General features: G+C 45.4%; 2 protein-coding genes across 2 annotated transcripts; one reads left to right on the top strand and one right to left on the bottom strand.

Moving 5' to 3' along the window:
• Positions 1 to 5,108: 5,108 nt before the first annotated feature.
• Positions 5,109 to 19,084, bottom strand: eci2 (enoyl-CoA delta isomerase 2). Its single transcript, XM_085363188.1, has 11 exons — positions 18,905 to 19,084; positions 11,797 to 11,855; positions 11,433 to 11,536; positions 9,859 to 9,957; positions 9,460 to 9,651; positions 9,307 to 9,376; positions 8,921 to 9,023; positions 8,534 to 8,654; positions 6,673 to 6,762; positions 6,176 to 6,319; positions 5,109 to 5,729 (listed from the first exon to the last, which is right to left on the bottom strand). Exons 1-11 carry the CDS (start codon positions 18,958 to 18,960, stop codon positions 5,574 to 5,576), a joined length of 1,194 nt encoding a protein of 397 aa, XP_085219314.1. The 5' UTR covers positions 18,961 to 19,084; the 3' UTR covers positions 5,109 to 5,573.
• On the top strand, positions 13,418 to 15,405 carry LOC146626043 (E3 SUMO-protein ligase ZBED1-like). The gene is made up of 2 exons (XM_085363176.1): positions 13,418 to 13,651; positions 14,005 to 15,405. The coding sequence occupies exons 1-2, from the start codon at positions 13,418 to 13,420 to the stop codon at positions 15,403 to 15,405; spliced, it is 1,635 nt and encodes a 544-aa protein (XP_085219302.1).
• Positions 19,085 to 20,872: the final 1,788 nt, after the last annotated feature.

Genomic DNA, 20,872 nt, shown 5'->3' with positions numbered 1-20,872 from the left:
ACCAAGGAGATCATTGTAGATTTCCGGAAGAGGGGTCATAACAACCATCTGCCTCTCTTCATTGGCAGTGAGGCGGTGGAGAGGGTGAGCAGTTTTAAATTCTTGGGGGTAACTGTGACCGAGGACCTGTCCTGGGGCAACCATATCACCTCAGTTGCACGGAAGGCCCAACAGCGCCTCTACTACCTGAGGAGACTGCGGAGCGCACACATTCCCAGATCTCTGATGTTGAACTTCTACAACTGTGCCATCAGCAGCGTTCTGACGTATGGATTTCTAGTGTGGTTCCCCAGCTGCACCAAGGCCGATCAGCAAGCACTCCAGCGGGTGGTGAAAGAAGCTGGCAGAATTATTGGAACAAGTCTGCCAGAGATCAGTAATATCTTCCCCACTCGCTGTCTGAGGAGGGTGCACAGTATCCTGCGGGACCAACATCACCCTGCGCGCCACCTTTTCCACCTGCTGCCCTCAGGGAGAAGGTACAGGTCTATACAGGCCAGAACATCCAGACTGGCCAACAGCCTGTATCCACAGGCTGTGAGGCTCCTGAACTCTCTGCCCCCCTCTCACGGACAATAACCATATCCAACTTCTTAATAGCAATGAACTGGTCTGCATTGGTGCATCATATCTTTATTCTCTTCCCCCTCCTGCCCCCCCCCCCCCCCCCTCTTTCTTAAATAGATAACTATCATATCTGATATCATATCTCACAGTACAATAATATTGAATGGGTTGCATTGTTGTATTTTGTCATGTTTCTCAGGTCTTTGTCTGAATTTCTACGAACATTATTGCTAAGGATTGTCTTATTGCATTGGAGTCACACTGGGTTAAATATGTACACTTGGGTTTTAAGGGGTATTTATTATTTTCTTCTTTTTTTGGGGTTGTATGGAAGCCCCAAACGCAATTTCATTGTTCTTGACAATGACAATAAATAAATAAATACTAAATACTAAATCCATCCATCCATCCATCCATCCACTCACAAACAACATTTTGGTATTTTGTCTAACTAAGGATTGTTACACAGACTGAAAAGTCTGCTTTCATGCTCTTTAACTATCAGTGCTGACTGAGCTCAGGTGGTTTCATCACTTCTGTCATTATCATTGAAGAACGTGGGTTCAGTCGACCTTCAGAGGTCGTCGTTTGTTTCAGAGCTGGTTTTGGAGAAAGTGTGAACAGTTTATGACGTTTGTCATCATAAACCTCCCTGATCCTCCCCCTCAACTCCAATGATGTGGGCTCAGACTTGGAGGTACAAACATCACCTCAGTGTAAGTCTGAGGTTATGAAGCCAACGTGATCACATGATCTAAACGGACACACTCTGCCCTGTGATTGGCCCAGAAAGCCCGTGACCTTACAGCCTCTGTGACATCATCGCTGTGCTTCTTGTTTTCAGCCCTCTGTGCTTGTGTATGAGCCGTTTTAGTCTTTGTGGCTGTTTTGTGTGTTTTTAGCCATGTTGCCTCTGTGTGTACTCCTCCACCTGTCCTCCACCTGTTGTTGAGCTTTTAGATTTTTTTCTCTGATGTTTCAGAAATTTCTGCAGGACACAATTCTCTCTGAGATTTAGTGTCTGTGTTTGCTGCTCCAGAAATGTGACTTCACTGATCCACCGAGTGAAACGTGGAGGAGGACGACTGTGGGTGAATGTGAGCTGAGTGGGAGACAAGCCGAGGGAAACCTGACCGGGTGGAGCTGCAGCCGGAGAACAAGAAGGGAAACACAAGACGTGGAAGGGAGGAGACGAGGAAGGGAGGAGATGAGCGGATGCTGAGAGTGCAGACTGGCAGCTGGTTTTCCACCCGTCTTGTATTTCATGTGAAGGAAGTGTCCAAACCCTCAGCAGGCCACACACCGGCCGCTCCACGAGCACCAGCCCGTCTGCAGGAAGATTTAAAGGATCTGAGGTGCACATGATCAGATCCTGATGGAGTAAATGTTCCCAAACTATGATCTCACTCCAGCGTCCTCCCAGAATGAAAATGCTGTTGTGCAGGATTACATTACTTCCTGGATTCAATCAGCAGTTTGAGAAGCTCATTAAATCGAGTTTGACCAACTTTAGGTTAATAAATCTGACAAAAGATTAAAAATTAACATCTTTCCTGTGTTTTTACTCTCACTGCCGTTAACCTGCAGGCTCCAGTACTTCATTGATGAAGACCTCAGTGACCACTCTGCTTCTTTAGCTAAGGGTTAGCCACCTCCCTCAGCACGAGGCCTTTAACACACCGTGGACGCTCTGTTACCACAGTGACCTCACAGCAGCCGTGTTATTGGTCACATGACGTCATTAAAAGGCTCCACCAGCACAAACACGTGCAGAGGTGCAGTTCAGGTGAAGCTAGCAGACAGCTAGCAGCTACAGCACACCTGTGTCACCATCCACCTGTCACTCACAGAGGCCACGCCCCTAATAAAGCTAACTTTAAGCCTGGTTATGATTTAATGTTGGACACAGGTTTATCTTCATGCTTTATGGGACAGATATCTGCTGAGTGTGACGCCTGTAACATTTCAGAACAAATAACGGACCAAAAACAATCAAAGTAAAACCATGTGAGGGATTTTTATTGCTTCTGTTAGAAACGAACAGCTCTGCGAGATTTCTGCACATTTTCATCCTCTGAGGCTCCGACAGTCCGATGATGATGTCTTCTTCTCCTGCATGCATCACTGAGGGAAATCAGTCACACCTGTGCAGCACCTGTGCAGCACTCTCATGGTCCCTCACATTATTATGTAAATGGACTCGACACAGTGAAAGTGATTCTGCAGAGAAGCTGCACTTGTGGACGTGGTTTCCTCCTCCTGCCCCGGTGCCATAGTTAAACACGACAACAACAGAATTTAAGCCACAGCTCAGAGAGATGGACCCCGCTTCCTGCTCAGGCTTCAGAGCAGAGCGGGGTTAAACGTGCGCCCAGATGTTCCAGATGCTCCACTTTTACTTTCACACAATCTGAAAGCCAAGCTCACCGACGACATCACAGCTGCTGCTGCCCACACAAGCACACTGCACTGTGGGCGCTGAGGTCACAGCTCGTGACCACAGTCTGCTAGGGACCGTCATCCAACCACCATCCATTTACCTGACTGCTCCATCAAACATCCGCCCGTCTGTCCATCCAGCCTCTGCTCACAGACCTGCTCCAGACTCACCTCCATGTGCCGGTCAAACCCGTGTCCACACTCTACACTCTGTAACTCTCATGTACACAATCACACACTTTAGTTTGCAGCAGGTGTATTGATTTGTAAGCGCACACATTTAGTTTACTTATGTATTTGTGACTGATCCTTGTTTCTTTTATGAGCCTGACATTTGTTATTTTTTAAATATAACTTCTTGGGTTAAATAAAGGAAAACCCTTTTCTTCTAATAATTCCTGTGACTTGTCCTGCTGTTCAGCTCCATCGAGGTGTCCCAGAGCCAGTGAGGGATCTAATCTTCACAGCAGAACATTCATGAAACACTCAGATCCTGAACGTTGACTCTTTTGATGTGGAGGAGCAGCAGCTCTGCTCTGAGCTTCTCCTGAATGACCGTCGCCCTCTGTAGTGGAGAGCCCAGAGTCGGGCAGCCTACAAGAACAAAGAACCACAGCATGTTGTCCAGGCTGAGGATACTGGGGCTCTGCTCTGGAGATAGGTGATGTGGTTTGGTTGGAGGTCTGACCTCAGTCACAGTGACTCATGTGGGTCTGGGATCCTGGCGACCACAGAAGGGGCCGTAGGGGTCCAGAGGTTTGTGGGGGGGCGGGTCAAGGGGAACGATTCGGTCCAATCTCAAAGACGATGCTTTCACCGAGCAGCTCCATGAAGGAGACGGATCACTCCTGTGCTATCTGCTGAAAGTGACAGAGTGGGAGGACTTCCTGTCAGGTCACCGAGTGTACGACCTGTCCTCTGCTGTGGGATGAAGTCGCACCATTATCCAGTGAAGCGGCCCGTAAACATCACAGCTGAGGAACAATCAGACTTCCTGTTTGCTCCTCAGCATGAATCAGTGAAGCTGCAGGATCACCTGCTGCCCTCACAGCTGCTTCATGTGCAGGTGAGTGCTGCCACCTGCTGGACCGTCTCACCACCAAACAGCACAGAACCTTTCAAATCTCTCATTTCTAACAGCGTCTCATCTAAAACCAGCCCGATTCTGTCTGATGTTTAACTCCTGCTGCTTCTCATCAGCTGATGCAGTGTCCAGTGTATTACGTACAGCTGCTAAACTCTTCATTAAACTCACAGTCCAGCTGTTCTGACATTTACAGTAAATTATATAGAATAGAATCAGAGTCAATGGGCGGGGCTTAACCCACATTTTAGCCGTCACTGACAGGATGGCGATGCAGACAGGAAATGACCGTTCGTCTTCAGCATCCCGCCTCCATTTGGTCCGAACCACAGGAGCGTGTCATGGGTCAAAGTCTGGGCTCATGTTTCTCATTTATGAATATCTGTACGAGTCTGGCTTCAGACAGCGCCCTCTGTTGGCAGTTAGAAGCACAGGGTCAGTCTCGTCCTGAACGAGTGAAAGCTGGAGGATCCTGTTAGTCTGGTCTGTTTGTTGGAGTTCAGGTTTCCAGGCCTGGAGTCCTGCGTTAATATAAAACCTCTGGCAGAACAGCTGGATGAACTCCGGTGTACACAGGTGTTCATAGACAGCTACACCTTTCTTACCTCAAAGCACACCGTGTGCTGCACAACATTCAATATTTACTGTTATTTACATTTATTTAGGTTATTGCAGTGGTGCTGTGTTATTGTGTTGCTCTTGTTTTTCTCTCAACAGGTAACCAAGGAAATTTGTTTTCTTTTTTTAGTGTCCTCTCTCACTGTCCCTCTTCCTGTCTTTCTTCCCCTCCCTTTTTTCTCCCTGTCCTATCCCCCACTCACGTCTGTCCCATCTGTGATAACTTGAAATGAAATAAATAAATAAATGAATAATAAAGGTCAATCAAATGGACCAATACGACAAGGCCGTGATGAAGTAAATCCGTTGGGCGTCTTTGTTGACCTTCACAGATCAACTCTGACGGCTAAAGAACCAAACAGGCAAAAACAAAGACGTTTGATTTAAAGAATAAAGGGTAGAGAAAATTATGACTGTCAGACAGATTTGATATTTTCGTAGATTATAAAGTGTCCTTTATAACACAAACACAGACTGAATATTTACAGAGAAGACGACCTCATCGAGTGATTGTGAATTTATTGGACAAACAGACGTCGGAGAACGCTGAGCAGCAGTTAGAGTGTTTAAGGCACTTTACCAGCAGTGAGCACACTGAAAGCATCACGGTGTGAAAACTGAAGCTCAGACTCACACGGACTCCTAAAGCATCAGCTGAGGACAGAAGCTCTGTGAGCTTTAAGCCTGCGTTTCATTCACTGAGACCTGCTGCCACAGCCTCAGAGCCTCTGCACCTCCCTACCCCGCCCACCAGGTGGCGCTCACACTACAGATTGGTCACGAAACATCCTACAGTCTGCTCTAAGTCACTCTACAACATTTACAATTAATAACCATCATCTTCATCATACACGCCTCCTCTTCCTCAGAGCTTGGCCTTGGCCTGGAAGAAGCTCATGACGGCGTTGAAACACTCGTCTGACATCCAGCGCTCCATCAGGCGCTCCACCTCGGCGTCGTTCACGGCGTGCAGGCGCTCCTTCTCCACCGAGCGGATCAGCTGTTTGGACAGAGCCAGAGACTGAAAGAGGGGCGGAGACAGAGAGGTCAGAGGTCAGATTAAGCTGATTCGGGGCCTGGACTCGTTTCCCTGCAGACACAGCCGTCAGCATCACTCTGAAGTCCTTCATACACAGAGACCAGTTTCACCTCAGAGCTAACAGGACAGTAAGTATTCAGTTCAGTTTTATTTATATAGCGCCAAATCACAACAAAAGTCGCCTCAAGGCGCTTCATAGATACAGAGAAAAGCCCAACAATCATATGACCCCCTATGAGCAGCACTTTGGCGACAGTGGGAAGGAAAAACTCCCTTTTAACAGGAAGAAACCTCCGGCAGAACCAGGCTCAGGGAGGGGCGGGGCCATCTGCTGTGATTGGTTGGGGTGAGAGAAGAAGACAGGATAAAGACATGCTGTGGGAGACTGTAAAGCAGTAGAGTACTCGAGTAAGTCTGTGTGTGATTACGTTGCGGGGCAGCTTGGCGTAGGCCTTCAGCCGAGTCCAGACCTCCGACTGGAAGCTGCTGTCGGGGAAAACCTCGGTGACCAGGCCGAGCTCACAGGCCTGAACCGCCGTCAGCTTCTTGTTGAACAGCAGCATCTCGCTGGCCTGAAGACAGGAGACAGTCAGAGAGCTCGTGTCCTCTATGTCCAACCAGCAGATACTCATGTCACAGCAGTGTTACCATGGTTACAGTCATGTTTACTAACTGTGATGGTTTTAGGTCCGATGGTTTAAATGCTGTGAAATGTAACTAAAAATGAGGCAGCTTGAAATCAAAGAGATGAACTCAGTGTTTTCCTTTCATGTCATCCACAGAGGAACACTGTCACCGTACGACCTCACACATACACACAGAACGAAAGGAAACGTCAGTCCTAACAGCTGCCTGCAGTGTGCACAGGTTACCAGCAGGGGGCAGCGTTCATATGAGCACTGCCTCTGTGACAGTGTGTGTGTACCTTAGCAGCACCCATGAGTTTAGGGAAGGTGTAGGAGGAGCATCCCTCGGCGCTCTGACCCAGCTGACTGAACGGAGTGTGGAAGGTGGCCTGAGACACACAGAGGCACAGCGTCACCACCTGGAGCAGGTCGCTGTCACGTGACCTGAAAAGGTGTCTTTCATGGAAACTGGACGTTAAATTGTTCATTAACAATAACAATGAAGCTCTGCATCAACACCCAGCATCAGATAAATGAGGATAACACAGGTCTCTTATTTTTACTCACTGAAACCAGGAAAAACATTAAATAAAAGGTTTTCTCGTAACTCTTTTTAGTTTAATTACGTGTAGTTTCCCTTTTAAACTGAGATCTGCTGTCCTATACCTGAGTCAAGACACATATCAATCATATCCTGATGCACGCTCGACCGTCCAGGTAAGTAAATCTCCAAAAGTTGATTCTGTTCATCTGGACGTGTTCAGTGGGAGAAACGTTTCGTCATCATCCAGGCGACGTCTTCAGTCTCAGCTGACTGCAGGTTTGCAGCCCACTGAAGGAACAATGGGCTGGGAGGTCAGTTCACTGATCATGGAAGCCTACATCCACATGAACAGACTCCAGAGAAATACAGATAGGAAATGGGAGCAATTGTGGGAGTCAGTAGGAGGGGGGAGGGCACGGTCAGATGATCGTGTCTCACAACAGTTATGCATAGTTAGTGTAAGAAAATGGCTGTTGTGCATTTCTAATGGCACTGGCCAAGAAATCACAGCAGCGTCTCTTCTTTCTCCGCAAACTAAGAAGAGCAGGAGCACCAGCCCCCATCATGTACACTTTCTACAGAGGCACCATCGAGAGCATCCTGTCGAGCTGCATCACTGTGTGGTTTGGAGCCTGCAATGCGTCCTGTCATAGAACCCTCCAACGCATAGTGAGGGCTGCAGAGAGGATCATTGGTGTCTCTCTCCCCTCCCTCCAGGACATTTACAGCACCCGTCTCACTAAAAAAGCCCTTTGCATAGCGGCTGATCCCACGCACCCAATGCAAAGCTTCTTCAAGCTGCTGCCGTCAGGGAGGAGACTGCGGAGTCTCCAGGCCAGGACCAGCAGACTGAAGGACAGCTTCATCCATCAGGCTGTCAGGAAGCTTAACTCCCTCCCGATTCTGCCCCCTCTCCCCTCTTCTCCTCCACGGTCTCACTGAACTCTGTCACACACACACACACACACACACACACACACACACACACACACACACACACACACACACACACACACACACACACACACAGGCCTGCACCAGTTACCAGTCACTTTGTGGAGCATTGGACTGCCACTACCTCATAAGACTTTGTTGTTACACTATCTCTTACCACATACTACTAAATCTCCATTTGCACTATCTGCCTATTTGCACTACTCTGCCTCCTTACTTGAATATTGTATATTGCATAGCTTTTTTTTGTTATACGTAAAATTGTATTGTATTTATTTAAATTTTTTTAATTATTTTATTTGCATTTTTTAATCACTAGGGTTTGAGAGTAACGAAATTTCTATTCTCTGTATGTCCTGTACATGTGGCAGAATTGACAAATAAAGTTGACTTGACTTGACTTTCAGCAAAAACCCTGTAGGTGATGGAGGGAGATGGTGTTTGCAGCACTGATAATCATGCTGCGCTGCAGCGCAGTCAGAATAAACACGCACAGCAGGTCCAGCTGTGACCACAGAGCCAAGATCATCATCCAGGTGAGGAAACACACCTGAGTCTGCACTCAAACATCCTGAGCCTACGAGTCAAAGGTTTCATCATCATCATGTGACGTCTTCTCTGTGTGTGTGTGTGTGTGTGTGTGTGTGTGTGTGCGCGCGCACCCTCTCTGTGGCGTAGACCAGGTCAAAGAGGCCCAGCACAGTGACAGACACGCCCACAGCCGGTCCGTTCACCACGGCAACCAGCGGCTTGGGGAAGTCTATGTAAGCGTTCACGTACTTCCTGCAGAGAGACAGAGGAGAGCTCAGGGTTTCAGGTTTGGCACCAAATAAAACATTCTGACTGTGCGAGGCGGGAATGATTCAGGCTGATCTCTCCTTCAGGTCAGTTTGAGGTTCAGAGGTCAACAAGGAGACGACCTCACATGATGCAGATGACGGCGTGCATGCAGAGCCACTGTGATCCACGCTATACTTAAGGACATGAATACTTTGGTACTTTTACTCGAGTACAGTGGGTTTCCTGCTGCTTCCATCATGAACACTCACCTGAGCAGATCTGCACCCCGTCTGGCCATCTCCTCCACCCCGTTCTCCGGGATTTTGGTGAAGTTGGTGAGGTCGTTTCCACTGCAGTAGAAATCGCCGGCGCCTGAAACGTGAGAACGAAGAGAACACGCGTTCACTTCAACACGAGCCTGAAGGTTTCAGTCGGAGTTTAGTCCCAGCGAGGACGGACCGCCGCGTTTCCTCAGACTCATTCTCACCACGAACAGCAACAATCATTCATGATGTTCAGTAACATCTGCAGGCCTGATGATGAACCAGAAACGTTCACACAGCAGCACAACTTTATTCATTTGACTCTTCTTCCTGTCAGTGGTTTGTTCTGGAAGCTCACAGGACCTGACACACAGCCCTGTGTGTGTGTGTACCTGTAACGACGGTGATGACAGAGTCGTCCGTGGCCGCCTGCTCCAGAGCGGCGATGATCTCGTTGTACATCTGACAGGAAACACAGATATAAGAAGAAAAGCAGGTGTACATGTTTTTGTTTCAGAGTAGCTTCAGTCTGAAGCGTGGCTGACCTCGGTCGTGATGGCGTTCTTCTTGGCCGGTCGGTTCAGTTTGATGGTGGTGATGTCATCCTCCTTGGTGACCAACAGCGTCTCGTAGGTCGCACCGCTCCCAGCTGGCTGTGCGCTCACCTGGGCGGAGCTTCCAGTCTCTTCCTCCACCAGGGAGCCAATCAGGTCGCAGTACTTCTGTCGGGCTTCATCCTAACAGATTCAAACCAAAGAGGAAAGAACACAGCAGAGCGGCCTGTTAGCATCAAGAAGCTAAAGGAGGAGCAGATCTGTGAGCTCCGAGCGCAGCGACGCTCTTTCAGGAAAGAGCGTTAACCTGAAGTCCCGAGAGAATAAAAGACTTCCTACAGACAGCTGAGCAACGACCCTTCATCATTTATCTCCCTGCTGTGTTTGTACCTGTGAGATGGAGCCCAGAGACTTCCACGCGTCCCACTTGGCCTTGTTGACAAAGTCCAGCATGCCGGGTTTGGGAGCGTTGCAGGGACCCTGGGTGGCCTGAGCGAGGAGGAAAAGGAGGAAGAGGAGCAGGTGAACTTATACTGAAGTCCTTCATGAACCCACACACCAGGACTTTTACACCGGGGCAGAGTTTTGAGCATCTCTGTCATATGTGTCGAGCTCGGCTTCATGTTAGCACTCCGACGAGACGAAGTCAAGTCAACTTTATTTGTCAATTCTGCCACATGTACAGGACATACAGAGAATAGAAATTTCGTTACTCTCAAACCCTAGTGATTAAAAAATGCAAATAAAATAATTAAAAAGTAAAAATTTAAATAAATACAATACAATTTTACGTATAACAAAAAAAAGCTATGCAATATACAATATACAATATTCAAGTAAGGAGGCAGAGTAGTGCAAATAGGCAGATAGTGCAAATGGAGATTTAGTAGTATGTGGTAAGAGATAGTGTAACAACAAAGTCTTATGAGGTAGTGGCAGTCCAATGCTCCACAAAGTGACTGGTAACTGGTGCAGGCCAGTGAGTGAGTCAGGCCTGGAGACTCCGCAGTCTCCTCCCCGACGGCAGCAGCTTGAAGAAGCTTTGCATTGGGTGCGTGGGATCAGCCGCTATGCAAAGGGCTTTTTTAGTGAGACGGGTGCTGTAAATGTCCTGGAGGGAGGGGAGAGAGACACCAATGATCCTCTCTGCAGCTCTCACTATGCGTTGGAGGGTTCTATGACAGGACGCATTGCAGGCTCCAAACCACACAGTGATGCAGCTCGACAGGATGCTCTCGATGGTGCCTCTGTAGAAAGTGTACATGATGGGGGCTGGTGCTCCTGCTCTTCTTAGTTTGCGGAGAAAGCAGCTGTTAGCGGCACACGCAAGACTCCAGCCAATGACAGGAGATCAGCACGCTCCCACATCTGAACGCTGAGCACAGTTTTACTCACGTCTCAAACCGGGACGACAGATTGCTGAAGAAGGAGCAGAAGCAGCTGCTGACCCCACAGCTGACCCCACAGCTGGCCTCTCAGCTGACCCCACAGCTGGCCCCACAGCTGGCCCCACAGCTGGCCTCTCAGCTGACCCCACAGCTGACCCCACAGCTGACCCCACAGCTGGCCCCACAGCTGGCCCCACAGCTGGCGTAAGAATCTGGCAGGTGGCAGCAGTGAAGCTCAGTAACAAGATGGAGCGACTTATATTTTCCTTCACTACCAAATCTAATCAGTCCCACAGTAACACCAATTAAATTAGTTTTTTTACACTGAGGTTACTGAAAATTAGACTCAGTTTTATGAAGTTTTCATAAGTATCATTTTTTTAAGCCAATACTTTTTTTAAAGGAGGACATGATTTTTTTTTTTTTTTAAAAAGGTTTGACAAATCTGGATTAACCTGCTTTGAAAAGCTCCACGTGAGAAATTTCCAGAACACCAAATGTCTGAATGTGGAACATCTAGAACGTGTGGAACATCTAGAACGTGTGGAACATCTAGAACGTGTGGGGAACTGGCACCTGTTTGAAGAGAGCGTAGATCTTCAGTTTGACCTCGTTGCCCGGGTCGTCCTTCAGCGTCGACAGTTTGCTCTTCGCCTGCTCAAACTGCTCCACTGTCACACCTGAAAACACGCAATGACATCATCACCAAGAGTCCCCGATCATCATCATCATCATCATCAGTACATGTGCTGTTTGAGCTCCTCAGAGAACTTACTGTGAGATTCTAAAATCCCAGCAGAAATAAACATGATACAAACCTGTTCTGGGCTCTGTCCTCTCCGTCCCCATAATAACACCTGTTTATAACTCACTGTGCTTTGAAGGCTCTCCTGCTGCTGTGAACATCATGGATGATGATGATGATGATGATGATACTCACCCATCATGGGAGACGCTGTGGTGTGAAACTTCAGGCTGGGAATGTTGGATCGGACTGAGCTGGAAACAGAAGCACACACAGTGTTTACAGAGCCAATCATGACTAACCTGACTCACACTTTCACTACAGCTTCACCCAAACAGGCGCAGCTCAGTGATGAAGACTATTGCTGTGGCTTCTTCGTCATTTAAGAGCAGAACCTCCATCTTCAGTGTGAATATGAGCTATAACATGCTAGCCCACCTGTCTGCTCACCTGTGACTAGGGTTGCCAACTGTCCCTTAAAAAACGGAATCGTCCCGTATTGAGCTAATAAGGGACGCACTTTGTCCCGTAATACAGTGAGAATCAAAAGTAGTCTATAAATGTTAATGCAATTAACGCTTTGTTTGAAAACATCATTCCCAGCCCCTCTCCTGCTTTGTGACCAATGAGCTGACAGCACACTTATGACAATTCGAGTATGACAATTCAGATTACCGCTCATCTCATTGGTCGAGGAAAGGTCGCTTACGGAGAAAATACCGGAAGACAACAGATGACCACAACAAGAAGCATGGCCAACAGGGAAACAAACGCCGACACTGCGGTGCAAGTCTCGGACGACGGTACACCTAAAGCTGGACATACACTGTGCGATTTTTTCAGTCACGTTATTCAGCTCCTGCTCAAACTGCACGATTGACTCGCAGGGGTTAGAAGTTCGTAGTTCACGATGCTCTGATGCGACCTGAGTCAGGGCTCGCAAAATCGCTAGCCCGACGTCCCGGGGCTAGCGATTTTTCCAGTCGGGCCACCAAAACCTCTCTCTGCTCTGCCCGTCAGGCTATTGTAGGAAGGAAAAATATATGTCAATGCTTTTGCATTCTTTCGGAAATGTAGCTGGGTAATTATGTCATTGGCATCGGTGAGTAGGGCTGCCACGATTAGTCGACTAGTCACGATTACGTCGACTATCAAAATCGTCGACGCCTAATTTAATAGTCGACACATCGTTTAAATGCCGTAAAATCCTGAAAGGTGCAGGAATAACAGTAGGATTTAAGAGTGTAATAACGGACTGAAACAGAAGATGGCGGAAATGCACCTACAAGGATACCGTTAAACGCCAAAGATGAAGAAGAAGAAGAAGCAGCAGTCTCCGTTATCATGGCTACTCGGCAACGGAACTCGAAAGTCTGGGAGCATTTTGACCAAACAAAAGAAAAGAAAGTCCAATGCAAAATCTGCAAAATGGAACTTGCCTTCCATGGCAGTACAACGGCGATGCACGAGCATCTAAAAAGGAAGCACGTCGTGGCATCCGACGTCGAAGTGGTACAGTCGTCTCGGTAAGCTAATTGGCTAGTTAGCTGCTAACATTATTGTAAACAGCAAGCTGCTAATTATTTGTGCTGTCAGCGTTAATCTCGTTAGTATGATGTTAACGCCATAACTGCATTAACGCGGCAAATCCCCGTTAGTCAGTGCCATGCAGCCCTCGCACCGCGTTTTCGCGCTAACGGGGATTTGCCGCCTTAACATCGTATTGACGAGATTAACGCTGAGAGCACTACTTATTATTGCTTATGTTAATAGCTGTTAACATTACAGGACTGCTAAAAAAATACGTTCGTCTTCAATGGACGACTTTGTCACCAAGCCAACAACATGTACACCTCGGCAAGCAGATGTCCTGACTGAATCAATCTTGAACATGTTGGTGACGGACATGAGACCCCTGTCTATGGTTGATGATCAAGGTTTCAAAGAGATGATCAAGCAGTTCAACCCACATTACCATGATAACTACCTACCAGGCCGATCCCACTTCACCAAATTGATGGAAAAGAAATATGATGCTGCCTTTGAGAAGGTTGGTCTCTCTTTCTCTCCACTCTCTCACACCACAAACACAAAATAGCAATTTGTATTAGAATTTAATACATTTCATGATGAAATAATATAGAGCTTGCTGACTGAGGAACCAATAAATTAATCTTGGTTAAAGCATGTAATGGAAAGTTGTTGTTGTTTTTTTTGTTTTTTACTGATATGTTGAATGTTTATTGTTTAACATACGTAAGTGTATTTGATGTAACTGAATTATTCAATTGGTAAATTCAAATCTTAATGCATAAACTGACAAGCATTATTAATAATGAAAAAATATACTGTAATATATTTCCCTAATGCTTACTATTGTTCCAAATCATCTCATATCTTTAGGTAAAGCAGACCCTTGGTGGTGTCAAAGGTTTCTTCACCCTGACTGCTGATGTCTGGACCAGTCGTGCAACAGAGGCCTACCTTGGTGTGTCTTGCCATTTCCTGAGTGAAGATTGGAAGATGAAGAGCTTCATCCTTGATACCATGCCTCTTGAGGAGAGGCATACTAATGCCAATATAATGACATTGATGGAAGAGGTGCTAACAAAGTTTGACATCTTGCCTGCCAAAATAAAAGCAGTAGTACATGACAGTGGTTCCAATATGGTGGCAGCAATGAGACTTCTTGAAGAAAAACATGGATGGGCCTCTATCCGCTGTGCTGGACACACACTCCAGCTCATAGTCAATACTGCTCTCAAAGAAACCACCATCAGCAGAGCACTAGGTGCTGCTAGGCAGCTAGTGGAGCACTTTAAGAGAAGCGAGCTGGCTAGTACAAGACTAAAAATGAAACAGGAGCAAATGAATGTGAAGAAAAATACACTGATCCAAGATGTCAGTACAAGATGGAATAGTACATTCCACATGATAGAAAGACTCCTCGAACAGCGCTGGCCTCTCACTGCCACTCTTTCAGATCCCGAGGTAACGCCAAGGGGGAAACACTACTTCGACTTGAAGCCAGAGCAGTGGGTGCTGCTTGAAGAACTGAAGCAAGGTTTGGCACCTTTTGAGACTGCTACTGTTTACCTTAGTGGACAGAAGTACACAACGGTTTCAGGTCTTCCACAGGTGGTCAAAGGGCTGACACGGGCTGTACACCAAAGCCAACTGGAGACGAGCTCAGGAAAATCTTTCATTGCCAGTGCAGAAAAAGGCATAACACAGAGATGGGGGAGTATATGTACTTTCTCAGCAGACAAAGAAAACTCTGTTATTCTCGCAGCTGCCTTGGACACCAGATACAGAAAGTTGAAGTTTTTGGCTCCTGAAGATGTCATCAGAGTGCAGGGGACTGTTGAAGTGCTTGCTGTCAAAGAAGCAAATGCTGGGACACATGAGCATGCAAAAGTGCAGACAGCCAATGGTTCAGGTAGAACTGAAAAGACTGCTCTGGACAACCTTGAGTCTGACACAGACAGTCAGGGTGACAATGAGGAAGAAGCATCTAAGGAGGACCAAGATGTCCAAGTTGTGAGAAGTGAAGTTCAGCTGTACTTTAAAGAAGCCACAGTTTCTAAAAAGGATGATCCTCTTAAATGGTGGAGCGAAAATGAGGGACGTTTCCCCACACTATCAAAGCTAGCTAAATCTTTTCTGTGCATTCCTGCAACCTCCACCCCATCGGAGCGGATCTTCTCCACAGCAGGGAACATCTGCTCTCAAAAGAGAGCAAGCCTTTCTGCAGAACATGTAGAAAAGCAAACTTTCCTGGCTATGAACAATAATCTCGTGTAGATTGCTATACTGACTATATAGTCCCAAAGTTCAATATAGTTGTGAGGACTGAGCACAAAATGCTATTTTGTTATATTTGTTTTCGGGTGGCTTCAAACTTGAAATTTCATTAAAAGTTTAATAAAGTATCATCTTGTCTTTATTTTTAGTTTCACATACCTGAAACACTTAAAGCTGTAAGCTAATGATAGTTGTATAAGAGCAGATGCTGCTGCTGCAATAATCTGTACGTTTTACGTCCAATGGATGATGATCTGATTAGTCGACTAATCGCAAGAATAATCGGTGACTAGTCGACTATCAAAATAATCGTTTGTGGCAGCCCTATCGGTGAGCCACTGTCAATATGTGACATATTGAAGTCGCGTTTGAATTTGCACTTGTTTTTTTGCTTTCACTTTGCAATCGTGCGAACTGTGTATAGAGAGCGACAGCACTGATCTGTGAGTGATGATAATTTGCGCACCAATTCCTCTGACATCGTCTTATCAATCGTTAGCTTACTATGCAAACATGACAAGTGAAATCTCCCGCAGCTTAAACATGTGAGAGGTTGATCGCGCAGAGAATCGCTGAGCTTATGTGAGTGCGTGTGTAAAAGCAGCAGGATATATATTTTAGTTCTGCTGAGCCAAATAAGACAGGTCAGGGTGAAGAAGTGACAGCCAAAGAAAAGCTTACCACAAAACGGAGAAGTTATGACAAATCAGACTATAAGGCAAAAAGAAAGTGCAGCTTTACAAATGTCAGAAGGAGTCCGAACCACAAAAGAAGCACGTATTCTCGGAAAAGTGGTTGCAGGAGGTGAGCTGGCTTCAAACAAATGATGAACGCACAGAGATGTGGTGCAGAATGTGCCGTGAAAATCCCACTCTAGGACAAAAACAGCTTTTTATATGGACGCAAACGCGCACTGCAACTTCTTATCTGGTGCGTCTTTTATTTTGACAGCGAATGCGCACATGCGGACCACTTATGTGCACCCGTGTAAATAACATAATGTTCTGCCGGGTGTGTTGTTGGTTTTCTCTCGATTTCTGAGTCGACAAGCGCCTTTGTTACTGGGACCAGTCATTTTAAGAAAGGCCCCCATTAGAAGCCATGAGAAATGCAAGAAATGCATTATTGCTCAGTCTGCAATATCTTTCCCAGAACAAACACCAATTGCAAAGAATATACTAAAAATAAACCTGAAAAATCTGTTTAGAACAGCTACTATGTTGCAAAGAGTGAACTACCACTGGCAAAATTTAGCAGTCTTTGCAAACTTCAAAAAGCAAATGGCCTAGATCTTGGTTCCACTTGTCTCTTACCCGTGACTTCAGTGGAAATTTCAAATTCAGGATCTGACACAGACTGATTCAAGTCCTACACAGTTCTTACAAGTTCATAGAAATTTCTGTTCAATTAGAACCAAGTATTTGAGTTGATGATTGTAATTTTTATACAATGTTGTAATTTGTGTTTCAACAATTTTTTGATTAATGTTTTGTTTCCTTTACAATATTATACTTTAATGTATAATATTGTAAAGGAAACAAAACATCAATCAAAAAATTGCTCTCTCTTTTATTCGGGCTACTTAAATTTATTTTGGGCTACCAAAAACTGAAGAGTCCCTGCCCGAAGGGCTACCAGGGATTTTGAAATTTTGCGAGCCCTGTGAGTGCTCACACTGTGCCTCCATAAAATGAAGGTTATAACAGAAAATCTGTCGCTCGCTCTCTCTGTCTTTCACTCACACAGACACACCACCACCATCAACTTTGCTAAATTGCTAATGAAAAACATGATCAGGCAGCTGTGATTGAGCAGCATGTAAATCCAACTATTTTCACGGTTGTTGTGGTCGTGATCATTTTGTGATACCACATCGAAAAGGCTCGGATGAGCCAAAGTTCTACAAGTTGTGCCTCCATCGCTTGTGTCCAGATCACACGCTGCACAGCCGTGCTGCTGCGTCTTTTTCACTGACGTTTACGTGTTTGTGCGTGAGCAGTGTGAGCGGCTGTGGTGACACCCTCACGAGCGATTGATGATCGGGAGCTGGTCGTGAGGTGTTAATCGCTTCTCGTTACCCCACGTATACTACACGCACGATGAAGGCCAAAATCGGTCCGATCACCAAATCGGTCGCACGACTCAAAAATCGTCTCAAAATGGGCCAAAAATCACACAGTGTGAGCCCAGCATTAGAGCAGCAATGTTTGTTCCCCTCAGAGAAAGAAAAAAAGGCTGCAAAAGTACAGGGAGGACTGGGAAAAGGAAAACACCTGGCTGGAAAAGGTCACCATAACACCTATAAAGCACACTGCACTGTGTGCCGGCGCACTTTTTCCATAGGCATGCTTCTAGTGGTGGCACATGAAGAACATGAGGGGCGTGAAAGCTCGGGGAACCCTTAACCAATTTTTTGTCCACCAGGCCACGGCAGAAGCAGATATGGTATGTAAACACTGGTTTGTTTGTTTTTTAACCCTCTGGTTAAGGTTAATATGGGCATGTGCGGTGAATATCAGCGCTATGTGGCCAGAAGTGTGATAATTTATTTTGTGTAATAAACAACTGCAAGGATGGATGATTACAACAAATAGATGACTAATACATAAAAGTAATACATATTTTAATAATGATGATGAGTTATGATGCGTAATCATGGGAACAAGCGGGTTTACAAACAGGAGCAGCTGATTAGCATTAGAAAAGCTGAAATAATACCTCAACTGAAGCCAACTGTACTAAATGCACTATATGTGCACAGTTACAAGAATATTTTTGTTCTATTGTTTTCTATTAATTTATATAATTTTAAGTTAAGCAGGACAGAGTTCTTTTAAAGAAAGATTTACTTATATTCTCAAAAGTTAAGCATGACAGGCTTCTGTTTAAGAAAGAGACCTGTTTTACTGTGTTAATGTTGTCATTTTGAGCTAAAAATAAACGGCTAAATGATCATTTGTTTCCCATATGGTCATATCACAAAGAATATGCATCTGCTTAAATCAAATTCAAGTCAAATGGTTAAAAAATAATTTCACACACAAAAAATAGCTACCACACTGGGAAGGGTGAAGACAACTGGGTCGCCCGGCCCTGGCCACGAGGTGTCCCTTATTTATCTTTCAGGGAGTTGGCAACCCTAACTGTGACCCGCTCACTGAATGAACAGAGGATGAAGCTGAGCCTCATCTTCAGGTCATGTCTGAATATGGAGCAAAGGTCGTGGCTAGCTGCAGCCATGCTAGCTGCAGCTAGCTGCTTATATAACAGCTGATATTTCTCCGCTTTGAGCGCGAGCAGCGCACCTGTCAGCTTCAGCCCGTCTCTGTGTGACACCTGAGTCTGACAGGTGTCGTTAGCGGTCAGGTAACCACAGACCCCCGACACTCAGTGCTAACAGCCATGCTAACTGTTAGCTTCCTCCAGACTTTTCTAACTACAGTTAGCATCTAAACTTCTGATTCCGCCTGAAACACCCCGCGGGCCTCACCGGTCATACCTTGTTAATGTGACACGGCGCCAGACAGCGGAGCACCTCAGCGTGACGCCGGCCATTAAAGCGCAGATCCGGGGGGTCCAAGGTTCGGGAGGACGGGCTAAGGCGGTGAAGGGTTAACTAGCGTCGCCACAGTGGAGCTAATCAGCGGCTAACATGTTTACATCGCTGCTCCCGCCCACGCCGTCATCTCCTGTTTTCCCATTGGTTAAAGAGAACTGCTGCATGTCTTCCTCTCTCTCTGTTTCCTGTCAGTCCTGACTGTATAATAATAATAATAATAATAATAATAAACTTTATTTATAAAGCACACTTAAAAACCAAGGGTATGCCAAGGTGCTTAACAAGTAAAATAGAGTATAGGAGGAGGATAATAGAAATAGGACCAAAGCAAGTACTAAATATGCAAGCAGATAACTGTCACTAATACATAGGAAAGCAACAGGTACAGAGCAAACAAGAATTTAAATGAGCATAAAAGTGCATGATATAAAATCATAAAAGAAATATTAACTAGAGGGAAAGGCAAGATTGAATAAGTGGGTTTTTAATCGTGATTTGAACAGTGCAATGGAATCAGATGCGCGGAGGTCGAGAGGAAGGGTGTTCCACAGTCCCGGGGCAGCCGGAGCAAACGCACGGTCACCCCGGGACTTCAGCCGAGATCTGGGTCGGGTCAGAAGTAGTTGAGTGGCAGATCTGAGTGTTCTAGCAGGAGTATGTGGTTTGAGAAGTTCACTAAGATAACTTGGCGCTAATTTATTAATAGTTTTGAAAGTAAGAAGTAATATTTTAAATTGAATACGGTACTTTATGGGCAGCCAGTGCAAGCTAGCTAGAACAGGAGTAATATGGCAAAATTTCCTGGTACCAGTTAAAAGGCGGGCTGCTGCATTTTGGACTGTTTGCAGTCTAAGAAGAAGAGAAGAGGGAAGACCATAGTACAAGGAGTTACAATAATCCAACCTGTATCTATGGAATAACGCCAAAAAATAAATAAAGTCAGCTTCAACACAGACTGAGCTCACGTGATTTGATTTGATTAGTAACAGAAACTAATAAAATGGACAGACTGTATATAAAAGATGGCTGTAGCGCAGTTGTGGAGCCTCTTGCTGCCGCCATGTTGCTTTCTGTGTCCAGAAGTGACCATATTTAAGAGGTTATCAGCTGATGTCAGCATCACACAGACACAGGTACCTTCTTATTGAGTAACACCCAATCAAAGTCCTCAAATTTCACTAGGGCTGAACGATTATGGAAAATAATCTAATTGCGATTTTTTGCCCCAATATTGCGATTGCGATGCGATATGCGATTATTTTTTAAGGTCTTTGTCTTCTGTATTATTAAACAAAGACAAGCAATACATCATATAGTATGGCCAATACTATATTACATTAATTTTAAACTGTTCTTTCCTGGAAGACAGACCTCTGTTATGATGACATGAGGTGATGCATGAATTGATGACTGACATTTTTATTTAACTTCTTCAATCACAACAGTATATTTGAACATACACAATAGTTTATTTTTAGCTTACAAACATCTGAGCATAAAGTGCTGACAAGGAACCCTGGTGTAAACATTAAAATGAAAGTCAGTACAATGTGCAGATTGCAGAAATATACATAAACAAAATCAGTGGCTTTACCACACTCAGTTTTTCGACATCTGTGAACTACTAGACAGTCATTCAATTAAAAAATAATATTAAATAAATAAAACTAATAAATAAAAAATACACACATCTTACTGATCTCTGCAGTCAGTAACATTACACATAAAGTGCAAACATAATAGCAATTGTATAAACACACACACAAACACGCCTTTAAAGTTTAAAGGCGTGAAATTGGACGGTCTAGTTCTGATTAGCGTCACCGCTGTCTCGGTGGAGTTTAATAAACTCGGCCGTCTGCTTCTTGCTATCTAAAATATAACCAGACACTGGCGTAAATTCTCGAC

This window comes from Diplotaxodon limnothrissa, linkage group LG9, assembly GCF_057381915.1.
Source record: "Diplotaxodon limnothrissa isolate DT_005_m linkage group LG9, D_limnothrissa_male_GT1.1, whole genome shotgun sequence".
Lineage (NCBI taxonomy): Eukaryota > Metazoa > Chordata > Actinopteri > Cichliformes > Cichlidae > Diplotaxodon > Diplotaxodon limnothrissa.
The sequence above is the reverse complement of the archived record's forward strand: the minus strand, read 5'-3'. Positions and strand labels throughout refer to the sequence as shown.

Excerpts from the sequence above, each read along its gene's own strand:
- eci2 (XM_085363188.1), bottom strand. The coding sequence starts at position 18,960 with ATGGCCGGCGTCACGCTGAGGTGCTCCGCTGTCTGGCGCCGTGTCACA. Across the intron at positions 9,377-9,459 it reads AGAACGCCATCACGACCGAG|ATGTACAACGAGATCATCGC; the intron begins GTCAGCCACGCT and ends GTTTCCTGTCAG. Across the intron at positions 6,320-6,672 it reads AACTCATGGGTGCTGCTAAG|GCCAGCGAGATGCTGCTGTT; the intron begins GTACACACACAC and ends TCCTGTCTTCAG.
- LOC146626043 (XM_085363176.1), top strand. The coding sequence starts at position 13,418 with ATGGACGACTTTGTCACCAAGCCAACAACATGTACACCTCGGCAAGCA. Across the intron at positions 13,652-14,004 it reads ATGATGCTGCCTTTGAGAAG|GTAAAGCAGACCCTTGGTGG; the intron begins GTTGGTCTCTCT and ends TCATATCTTTAG.